Source organism: Thermobia domestica, chromosome 15 (genome assembly GCF_964235325.1).
Source record: "Thermobia domestica chromosome 15, izTheDome1.hap1.1, whole genome shotgun sequence".
Lineage (NCBI taxonomy): Eukaryota > Metazoa > Arthropoda > Insecta > Zygentoma > Lepismatidae > Thermobia > Thermobia domestica.
The window spans coordinates 42006655-42018344 of NC_137468.1; the positions used below are offsets into that span (position 1 = coordinate 42006655).

The 11690-nt window shown below is 35.0% G+C and overlaps 1 protein-coding gene across 1 annotated transcript; it reads left to right on the top strand.

The window, feature by feature from the left end:
• The first annotated feature begins 479 nt into the window (after positions 1-479).
• Positions 480-5921, top strand: rswl (tRNA methyltransferase roswell). The gene has a single exon (XM_081739636.1). It carries the CDS (start codon positions 651-653, stop codon positions 1869-1871), a length of 1221 nt encoding a protein of 406 aa, XP_081595762.1. The 5' UTR covers positions 480-650; the 3' UTR covers positions 1872-5921.
• Positions 5922-11690: the final 5769 nt, after the last annotated feature.

Here is an 11690-nt window from a genome sequence, read left to right on the forward strand (position 1 = left end):
CCTGTATTACTGAAGGTGGATAGTCAGATTACTCCTCATCGCTTGGCAGCCAAGTGTGTCATTTCATTTCCCCTCTATGAGCACATGATTAATTGAAGGTGGGGGGGGGGGGAATGGATATATTTTTAAACTTTGTAGTTCTCGAAAATAATGCGGTTCACAACGGAAGTAAAATGTCTTTCGCAAAGTAATATATATATATATGAAGAGAGAAATTTCTTCTCTTTAGACCTCATTCCGTGATGGTATTACAAAGTTGCTTATCGAAATGCAACGGAAATAATGCTACAAGTAATTGTACTGCGATACCGAGAATTGCCATCTAAAACAGAATGAAACCAATACAGAATGACATTCTTAGTCAATAAGTAGTTAGTGTAAGATAGACACCCTTAGAAAATAAGTAATAATGCATTTTGTATTTATGAAATAAATTTATCCGAGACGCATGATTGTAAGAAGTGTACACAATTGCCAGTACCGTTTTCGCCCTAAAAGCGCACAGTCTCAAAGCGTGTTTCAGTGTTGTAGGAAAATATAAAAAGTATGAGTTTTATATTTACTTTTCTTGATACCTGACCAGTATGTTTGATTTACACTAAACTTTATTGTGTGTGACAAATGATAACGAGTGTCTAAGTTAAGTGAAAATGTCATTTTTAGTGAATCGATTAGTTCGACGAGCTTTGTACTTACATAGTGCACGAAGCATAGCGAGTTCTGCAATTGGAAAGCAAAAAGCTTTAACCAGAACTAATGTGTTCGAAAACAGTGGAGCATTGAAGAAACGTAATTTAATAGTGCCTCGTTTTATATCAGATAGTAATCTATCGCCCGATATAAAAGTGGAACAATCGTACTTTCAGTCATTAACAAAAGATGATGTTCTGTCCATAACTGGAGGTGATGAAGAATTAGAAAAGAAACTAAAAGTGTTAGTTCTTGAGCATGAGGTTTTCAAACAGGATGGATATCGTGTCCCAACGGTAGTTAACCGCGAGCAATGGAAAGAACTTATAAAAATGGACACAAGGTCTAAAAGAAGGAAATACTATCAGTTTCTGTGGATAACAGAGAAGCGGAAAGAAAACGACAAATTAAAGAGAAAAGAAAAACAAGAAGCCTACAAACAAACTAAAACTGAAGATAACCCTGAAGAACATATAGCTTATGGTTTGGGTAAAAATACTATATTCCTCCGTGTGTATGATAAAACAATAAATTCCTTTCACAACAGTAAACTCATTCGCGCTATACAGTTTGGACAACCAATAGTGGTAGATTGTGGATATGATATGTATATGACATCGCAGGAAAGTCAAAATTGTGCCCTCCAATTAACGTTTCTATTTTCAGAAAATCGTTTACATAATGAACCATTTGATTTGTATTTGTGTAATGCGGACAAAAATTCTTCACTACTTCGTAGATTTGAAAAATTCGTTCCGACGATGTATGACGATGATTTTCCTATAAATGTAACAGAGAAAAGTTATCTCGATGTATTTCCTAAGGAGCGTCTTGTATATTTAACTCCACACTGTAGAGAGGAATTGTTGACATACGATCATGACGCTGTGTATATAATTGGTGCAATGGTAGACAAAACTAACAATGAACCTTTATCATTAGCGAAGGCGAAGAAGGAAGGTTTGAAAGTAGCAAAATTGCCTCTCGATAGGTACTTGGAGTGGGGTGCTGGTAGTGGAAAATCATTAACAGTAAATCAAATGATGCAGATAATGCTCGAGATAAAAACAAGTGGTGACTGGACAAAAGCACTTCAGTTTGTCCCTAAACGAAAATTACAGAAAGAAGTAATTAACAATCCAATTAATTTCCGGAAAAGAAGAAGGTCTTTTGTTTATTAGAACTTAGTTACTGTGTATTAGGAAAATTTCTATGTAATTAACAGGCATGTTTTCTTATGACAGTTCAACAGTGGCTAATATACATTGTCTATTCGAAAAGTAGCTAATCGTCGCCTTTGATAGGAAGAAATCTAGTTCTGGGATTGCATACACTTCTTTCATCCCAACCCACCGTTCCTTCTCATTGTTGGAAGGATTTCTGTAACTTCTCCTCAGGATGTAGCGGGCTGTCGCGTCTGAAATCAGTTCCTTGACGCTTTGTGTGGTGGTGAATGAAAATTCACATGCAGTCATACCGGGAGAGACTCGAACCAGAGGAGTGCTATGGTATTTGAGCAAGGAAGCCTGAATTTGTTTTTTTTCATTCCGTATAAAACACATTGTACGAAATACAGGGTGGCCTAAAAGTAGGTATACAGTCCCGTCCCGTATTTTATATCATTTTTGTTGTTATCAAACAGGTAGTCTAGTTTCTTTATTATTTGTTCTTAACGTCTTTTTACTTATAATTTAAACCCGGAATAGTTGAAGCAAATAAATCCATAAACTACAATGTTATACCTGATCAATGCAGGGGTGTTCACCTACCTTTGTCCCACTCTGTATTAGTGATTTCAATTCTCATCCAGGCGATTATAAACCAATTCGCCTACATAGCTCTGCGGCCAAGTTTACTTTTGGCACACTACTCGAAATAATTGTTGAAAAATAATAATTCTTTCATTAGTGTCCTTATTGTCCCCTAAGGGATTTGCGCTGCACGACATAAAAATATGTAGCTTGGCATATGAGATTCAAGAGGGTCACCAGAAACAATTGTTGTTAAGTTACAGTTCTAATGCGATTTGCGTATAAGTACTGGGTCCGGACGTATGCTATAAAAACTACACTGCAAAAAGCAAACATATCTCTGCTACATGGTCCCTAGAAAGCACGAATGCTATCTAGCTGGGTCAAGAGAGGATGAAGCTGGTGGCTGTCTCGCGGGATTCATCCGAAGAGAGCAGGCGCGTTAGCGACGGTCGGTTTATGTAACGAAGGTAGTGAAAAGAAGTGGATTTTTGCAGTGATACGAGTTTCAATAGCACTTGTCTGGTTTCATATTAGAAACGCTCCACTTGTACATATAAAATACAGAAATACACCCCTGGTGGAAAATACCATCTAAAACAGTTATGTTTCATATGCCCTAACTTATTTTACCCGCCGTAGAGCACTTGTGATGATTTTACACTTATCACCCTACACTTATAAACCTAAAATACAGCTGTATTACTTTGTATTTAATTAAAGACTCGCTGTGGAAAGCAATGTAAGTGCCATCTTGAAATGGTTTCACTTATTTTTTGAACGTTTATGCCTTAGTTAGTTTCATACTTGATTGTATGCTAGCTTGTAGTTCTAAGCAATAGTATTTTCTATTTTTTTGACACTTGGGCACAATTTATTATCCTTTGTATCTACTATTATAGTAACTTTTGTGTTTGGCACTTATATTGTTTTCTACAGCGAGTCTTTAATTGTATCGCTTGCAGAAATTTATTCCTTACAAATATGTCTTTTCTTGCAAAGTATTGAATCTGCATTTTCTAAAAAGTGGTGTGAGAGAAGTGAACCAGCACCTATTTTTGAAGCCTGATTTGTAAAGGATGTGTTGATACATTGTTGTGAAGTTGTTTTCGCAGGATCAACAGGTTACACTGTGGTAATGTGTTGGCATTGTACGCATTCATAACATGCGTGGCTTAGAGGAATAATAATAAAAAGTGGTATATTTTAGATCTGTTCGTGGAAAAGGGAGAGCTGATAGGCGTCCACCATTCTCACTCGTTTCATAGTTACTGAAACTCTGCGAGTGGAAAAACTTCAGGTATTCCTATGAAGATACCCTACGACTCCCCCCCCTTTTTTTTTTTTTTTTTTTTTTTTTTTTTTTTTTTTTTTGAACGGCAAGGTTTAAAGCAAGATACTGCTAGAGTAGACCAAGTAAGTTACTAAATTAGTGATGTTGAAGAAATTATTTGAGTACGTGGTTTACCTATGCTTGCAAAAGTAGATACTATGTTATGATTCGTAATCTTCAAAGATATGATTCAGCAACTGCTCTTGTTTGTTGTAATTCTCCATAAAAAATAAGTATAAGCTTCTGAAACCGAAACATGTGTGCAAGTTTTTTTTTTTTTTTTTTTTTCCTGAGCTTTTTATGTTCATTTTGAATGCTATCAACATAAATCTCACTATTATGATAAACATTGTCTATTTTTAGTATTCTAATGAGCCCTTTTCTAGCTTTTAGTCTTTTTCGGAGGAAAAATCTGCCTGAACGTTATAAGGAAATATAGATAACGAAATACAGCGGAGAGTCACAACTCAACAGCACACATTCAGGTAACAAATATTACATTATTTAGTTACTGAAAGCGCGTTCTGTTCTCAGTCTATATAGCTAATTATTTAAGCGAATTTCACATTCTGTCGTCTTTTTCAAGAATAGAACACAATATTTGTGAGCTTATACATTTAAAAAAATTTTTTATGCACTGTATCTCCTATTAGTAAGTTCTGTTTCTTCGATAGACCAAATATTCAACCTGTATAAGAGACATATATCTTGTCGGAAGTTGTTTCCAGTGTTCTCTGTAACATTAATAACTGACTACAAACTAGTTTCTGAACAATGAGTATTGCTTCAAACAACACATTTGATCTTATTACATAGAAAAAATCAGTATGCTTTTCGATTTTCTAATAGTTTTAGTATTTTTAAAGCATACGTAGACTAGTTAAAGAAAACAATGGATGATGGATAGTATATTTGTTCCAAATTTTTGCTTGAAACGTAATATGTTGCCAGAAGTCGTTGGGTGTGTTGAACATGTGTTGCCTTCTGTTTATGTAAACACCGAGGTACTTCAGAAAGTAAGCTCATATTCCTCGTTAAGCTCTACGAAGTTTGTTGGTAATGATTTACACATTGTCTCCCATTTCTCTTGACCGGTCAACGAAAGCATATATTTAGTTTCTTCAGAGATCAAAAGTATGAAGCAACATATGTATTGCTATTGGACAGTATTTTGTGTGAATTATTATTATTTTAACTTTCTGTATAACAAGTTTAATGTAAGTACATAATTTTATTGCAGCAGTCCTACAGTTTATTTTGTACGTCATGTATGTTGCATTACAATGTTAAGTTTAATTTTGTAATAACAACTTGTTCTAGTTACAATAGAAATTATTTTATACAAATTAAAAAAAAAAAAACTACTGTATTTTAATTGATATTTTGATTGGTACTGCTTTATTGTACAATATGTGTACAAATTTCGAAGTAGTAAGGGTTATCTTACATAATTTCCCGATATTCCTATAATATCTTGTTTCCAATATTGTGTTCTTTCAAAATGTCATGTGATGTCATTGTGTGCTTATAAAATAATAGTAATCGCGGTTTCACAGGTATTATGACTAGAACAGACATGCGAGAGCGAAACATTGAAGTAGCCAAGATTTAGTAATGTATTATATTTGTAGTATACTGTATTATTTGATGCTAATGCTTTTTTGTTAATGACCTGAATGTTAAAAAAAAAAAAAAAAAAAAAAAAAAACGTAATGTAGGGATGCGCACGAGACAAAATTTGAGTCTGTCTCGTCTCGAAAATGTGCTGTAAAAGTGATGTCTCAACTCGAAAAATGTATATTTTTCTATTGGAAGAGCTGTGTCTCGGCTCGAATTTTGTCAGGAAAATTCTATCTCGACTCGTCTCGTGCGCATCCTTAACGTAGTGGGATATATATTTTTGCTTTGCGTCCTTAATGTATTGCCCAGGTTACGAATCCAGTGCAGTTCAAGGATGCACTATCAATGATGCAAGAGTACTTAGTAAAGACGGTCCCTTCCATCATCATATCTTGTTCCCCAAGAAAGCAGGAATAAGAGCCACGTAACAGATCAAGGCAACCTACAGTTTGTATAGTGTATAGTTCTGTCAGCCTTTTTAATGTTTATTACATAATAAACGGCTAGTTGAATTCACAAAACCACAATCTGTCTCTCACTTACCTTGCAAATCCTGTGACATTTGTTTCGAGGGTTTGATAAATAAATTAAGCACTAATAATTTATTAATAAGTATCCTATAGCGTTCATTAGCAAATAGGGCGTGATAAGTTGAAAGATAAGAGTTGTATTGAAATATTAAGAAACAAATACTTACTGGTAACATACGTACAGTATGTTACTGTAAAATTACTAATAGTGTCTGAAAATCGACTTATTTTATCAATAGTCACCGATTTTCGATATATGAGTTCGCTTTATGGTCTTACGCAACGCTAAGGTTATGAAAATGTGACTTACTATAAAAGGAATTCTAACCAATACTCGGATATGTATCCCAGCAGTTTGAAAGAGTGGCATTAGTGATGGGTTACAGAGGAGACTATTGCACTACTTTCTATTGGTAAATGTTGGAGAACGTTGTAATTGTTACTTAAATGTTGTACGTAATATTCCCTAGGTGTGCAGTTTGTAATAATCAATAGAAAATAGTGAACACCAATAGTCGCTATCTGTTTTCAGGGTACAATTTGGAAGAATTACGGCAGCATATGTAATAATATAGAGCAGGTGTAAATTCCGTAATCACTAATAATAATAATAATAAACTAAAGTCGTTGGCTTGAAGTCGTGATAGACTTAAAATAACTGGATAGGACTTTTTTTTTAACTTGGAGAATGTGTGGTCAGAACATTGCTAGTTTCGATGATGTTCGTTACTGGTTTTCTTGCCTCTTTGCTACTTTTCTCCAGGTACTCCTGAATTTTCCTGACCACGACTGAAAGTTGACTGCGAACATAATCTGGCTTTTTCCAAGATCACCCTTTAAGTACTGGTCAGACTCCGAACGGCTTCATTTCGGTAAATCTCTCTCACAAATATATATAAACATATGTTGAACTAAAGTGTGTTTGTGGGACTACAAGCTGCGGAAACTGTGAAAATCAACTTCAGTCGAAAGGTTATGTAGGTCTTTTTAATTACCTCATCGTAAATCATAAAGGTAAACCCATATCAAATCAACCAGTCATGGTTGCTGACATTTTTCTATTTTTTTTATTTTTGTACACAAAGTTATACTAGATTGAAAGAGTTTAAAACAAATAAAGTATTTATTCACTTTTTTTTTTTTTAAAAAAAAAAAGAAAGAAAGAAAATATTAAATTTGTTGAGTGGTTATTTTATACAGATGCGTAAGCCTAATTTGTACTTTACAACTTTTGCGATAAACGCAGTAACTCCGTTATTTTCTGAAGACCTTAATTTCAAAGAGAACGAAATGCGCATTTTATGTTCAGCCCACATTTAAGCTTACTACGACAAATACCTTTTGTCAATTGTTGAAAGTTCAAGTTTGAAAAACGCAAAAAGTGTCATTTTTGAAATGAAAACTTCCGGGTTCTCTCTCGTCCTGGAAATGTCCTTGAAAATGTATTTCTCTTCTTGAAATTTACAGAAATACTGAATGTCAGATTTTTCATTTTTATAATGAATATTTTAATTGATTTCTATTTTTGTTTGCTATTCCTGTTTGTGCTGACTAATAATTTGTCATGATCCTGCATGTGTAGATGGTTGATGGGCTTTCTTTTCCCCAACACAGTGGTTAACTGGGAGAACTTCCCTCTTCTTTCATCCACTAATCCGTCAACCCATTCTTGAATGCTGTCGTCACTATCACTATCCTCCAGAAACTGTGCTTTGTACCAGTATCAGTCCTCCATAGATTGGTGTATAATAACATTTCCCATAAAGACCTTACTTCAATCAACTTCATGAAAGAATTGCTCCATCATGCCTTCTATTCTAGGCAGCGCTGGAGAAAATAGACTGTTGAAAGTCAAGTGCAGAGCAAGGGGAAAAAGATAAGTGAAAATGTACATCGGCTGCAGAAAAAGAAAAGGAAATTGATGAAGACAAGTGAAGCTTTGAAGACTGAAGCAAACCAGCTTGCAATTGAAGCAGAGCAGAAGTCCTGCGTTACTTTATTGACAAAGTCAAATGCTATCCGTAGGGCATCTTCGCTGAAGAAGAAAGAAAGTATAGATGAGGAAATCATATAACTTCCATACTCAGTTGAAAAACTTGTAATATAATTCCTTTTTTTTTTCCCCTAATTATATCTGTTACATCGCCATGCAATGAAGATGCCATGTACGAAAAATAGATTTTTGTTGTTTGTAAATTTGTTTGGTGCACAATTAAAATGTCATGTAGAAAGAAAATCTTTGAGTTTTACGTCCCACGGTTATGCCGGGTAGGCTAAAGGAGACGGTGATGATGAGTAATGAATGAAATGGTGGAATGAAGACAGTGGGAGGAAACGGGAGAACCCCGAGGAGACCCACGCACGCGTTATTTGTCCACCACAAAGTTCACTTGGCGAGGACTGGGATCGAACCCGGGACCCCAAGCATCAGAGGTGAACGCCTACCACTGAGCCACCGCAGCGCCGGGCCGTCATGTAGAAAGAACGAAAATACATGTACTGGATGTGGGTGGATCGGGTGGCTATAAGGAAAGTTGGGAGACCACAAAAAGCCCGCTCCACTTTGTATATTTAATTATTGTGTATTAATACTGTACTTGCATTAATATTTACTGCATACGCTACTGTGATTTTCATTTCACTATTATGAGTTTTGAACGTATAGTTCAATCCTGCTGTACCTTCCTGTGTCGGTCTGGAAAATTGGTGACCTTTTCCTGGAAATGTCCTGGATGTTTTTTTTAAAAAGAGAGTGGGAACCCTGAAAATTTCAAATATAAAATAAAACTCACCATTAAGTATTTTTTTTTCTAGATATAATCTTCGTGGTATACCACTTCCTAAAAGCATTTGATAGTTGAGAGTCTTTGTTATAGGTCATCAAACATAACGATTTTTCGAAAATCTATGCTCAACCTGAAATATCTCAAAAGAGGCGTATTTGAAAAAAATGCAAAATTTTTCCACAACAATCGTTATTTTCGTAGTAACAAGTGATTAAAATTTGATAACTGAAAACTTGAATACTTTTTGAGTTGGTCATTTTTTGTGTGACGAAATTCGATTTATTAGGAACTAAAGTACAAATAAATTCATGATTCATTATACTACTAAACTATATGTTAGGTATTAAAACATATACTGTAGTTCAGTTCAATTCGGATTCTTGTTTTATTGTAATATTATTTATTGCAGAAATTAATTGTTAATCATGTTTGGAAGGAAATAGTTGTTAAAAAATAGACGCTGTTCTGTCTTACGTAATCTTTGAGCTTATGCAATTCATAAAGCAGTCGAAACTACTTCAGTAATAGGAGGCCCTATGAAGCTTACTGTTTAAACAAAATATAAACTAAAGACACCTTATTTGAACGGGCGCGGCCAAATAGTCCTCCGATGAGAGCAGATTCAATTGGAGTATTGATTCTGGACGTACACTCGTCTGGTAAAGGTTGAGTTGATTTTGAGTTTAACGTCCCTCTCCAGCAGCAAGGCTATATGACACGTGGACCTACTGATTAACGTGGAATCCGAACCACATGAGCTCCCGCCGGGAATCGAACGCGGGCCTCCCACGCCAATCATCTGGTAAAGGATGGGAACACTCAATGAACCCGGGAACATTGTCGAACATGATTGTTTTCGTGTTCTTGTGTGTGTGGGGGGGGGGGGGGAGAGAAGGGGATGTTGCATAGGCGTACCGACCTCAGACTCACAGGTCAACTTTATTGTGACACTGTACTCCTTCCCCAATGCATCTTTTCAGAGGTACAGTCGACTCAGACTTTATTTGTATGGAATGATGATGCGCGACTGCATCGAACAACGCAGGTGACGAAGCTCTTACAACGAGAGAAAATTCGCCGAAAAGACCGTCCTCTACGTTACCCCGACCTGAATCCCAAGTACGTGTGGGGCGCTATATAGAGATATCTTACACGTTCATACACACCAGGGAACATGCAGCAGTTGTCAGCACCGCTGTCAAGGAATAGAACTCCATACTAGAATTCATAGCCTATCTTGTGATCACGTTGCAGAGCATGTATCGCTATCCTTGGTGATCTCATACCTTTCTAACAACCATTTCCCTTCTGTAATGTCACAGAGACATAATGAATCACAGTGACTTCAGTGTAGGTTATTGTTTCTGTATAAAGGTGTCATTTTTGTTCTACTCTCATTTTTCTTCCTGTTATTTCCTACATTATATGTAGCACCACATTATATGTTGCCAAGTTTCACCATTCTATGCCACTTGGGAGTGACACAGCATGAGAAACTTTTTCTCGTCCTTAAATTTATAATTCCACGGAAGATGTTTTAGCTTCAATACAAAGCCAGCTAGCTAAGGACCGTTTGGCCGCGCCGACTTTATGTAGATTTTTGTTTGTATTTTGCTTAAACAGTAAGCTAAATAGAATCTCCTATTAATGGAGTGGTCTCGACTACTTTATGTATTGCAAAAGTTCAAAAATTACATAAGACAAAACGGCGTTTATTTTTTAAAAAATTAGGGTAACGATTAATTTGTCCATAAAATATTCCCAATTGACGTGAATTGTGTTCTAATATCTAACATATATAGTTTAGTAGTAACATGAACTATCACTTTCATTGTACTTTAGTTCTTAATAAATTAAATTTCATCACATAAAAAACAAAATCTGCAACTTAAAAATTGAGGAGCGTTTTTTCAAAACTAGATAAGAGCACAAAACATTTTTTTAAACATAAATTACATTTTTATTATTATTATACATAACCTCCAGAGGTGCCCACAAAGGGGGGCTATGATGCAAACTGCGTCATTGAAATATTTGGGGGGGGGGTTAAAAATCTATATAAATATGTTTGAGGGGTATAAAAATTAATCGAAAAGTTTTTTTTTTTTTCATGGATGAACACCTACAGATAGACAATTGAGGGGGGGGGGCACCACTGATAACCTCCATCGAGTTTTGACAAAACGCTCATGATTTGATAATTATTCTATACACACAGCACATTTCGAGATTTGCCAATTCTGATTTCGTAGCTCGATTGGTAGCATAAAAAGCATACATATTCCATATATAACTCCGTTTCTCAAAATTTGTTCTATCGAGTTTTGAAAAAAAACGTCCCTTATTCAAGTCTTCAATGATCCAATTTTAACCATCTGTTGCTACGTAAATAACATTGTTGTGGGAAAATTTCAGATTTTTCCAAATACGCCTCTTTTGAAATATTTCAGGTTGAACATGATCGATTTTCGAAAAATTGTAAGGTTTGAAAACCCACAAAAAAGTGTCTCTCAGGTATTAAACTCTTTTAGAAAATAGTATACCACGAAGTTTATATAAAAAAAAAAAAAAAGATTTTTTTTTTTTTTTATTTCAAAAATGAAAATTGCTTTTTCCAAACTTGAACATTCAGCGATTGATAAAAGGTATTTGTAGTAGGGGGCTTAAATGTGCACTTAATTATCTTTCAAATTGTTTTTGTTGAAATCAATATCTTCAAAGATAACGGAGTTACACTGTTTACCCCAAACCTTTGTAAAGTGCGGGCTTAGGCGTGTGTATAAAATGGCCGCTCAATTACTGAATCTCTCTCTCTCTCTTTCTATATATATATATATATATATATATATAAAGGACTGAATGCTTGTTTTAAACTCTTTAGATCTAGTATAACTTTGTGTATAAATATATTTTTAAAAAATAATAAATTATGTCAGCTCCTTTTAATGTGAAACTAGATTATTTCAAATAGAATTGACCC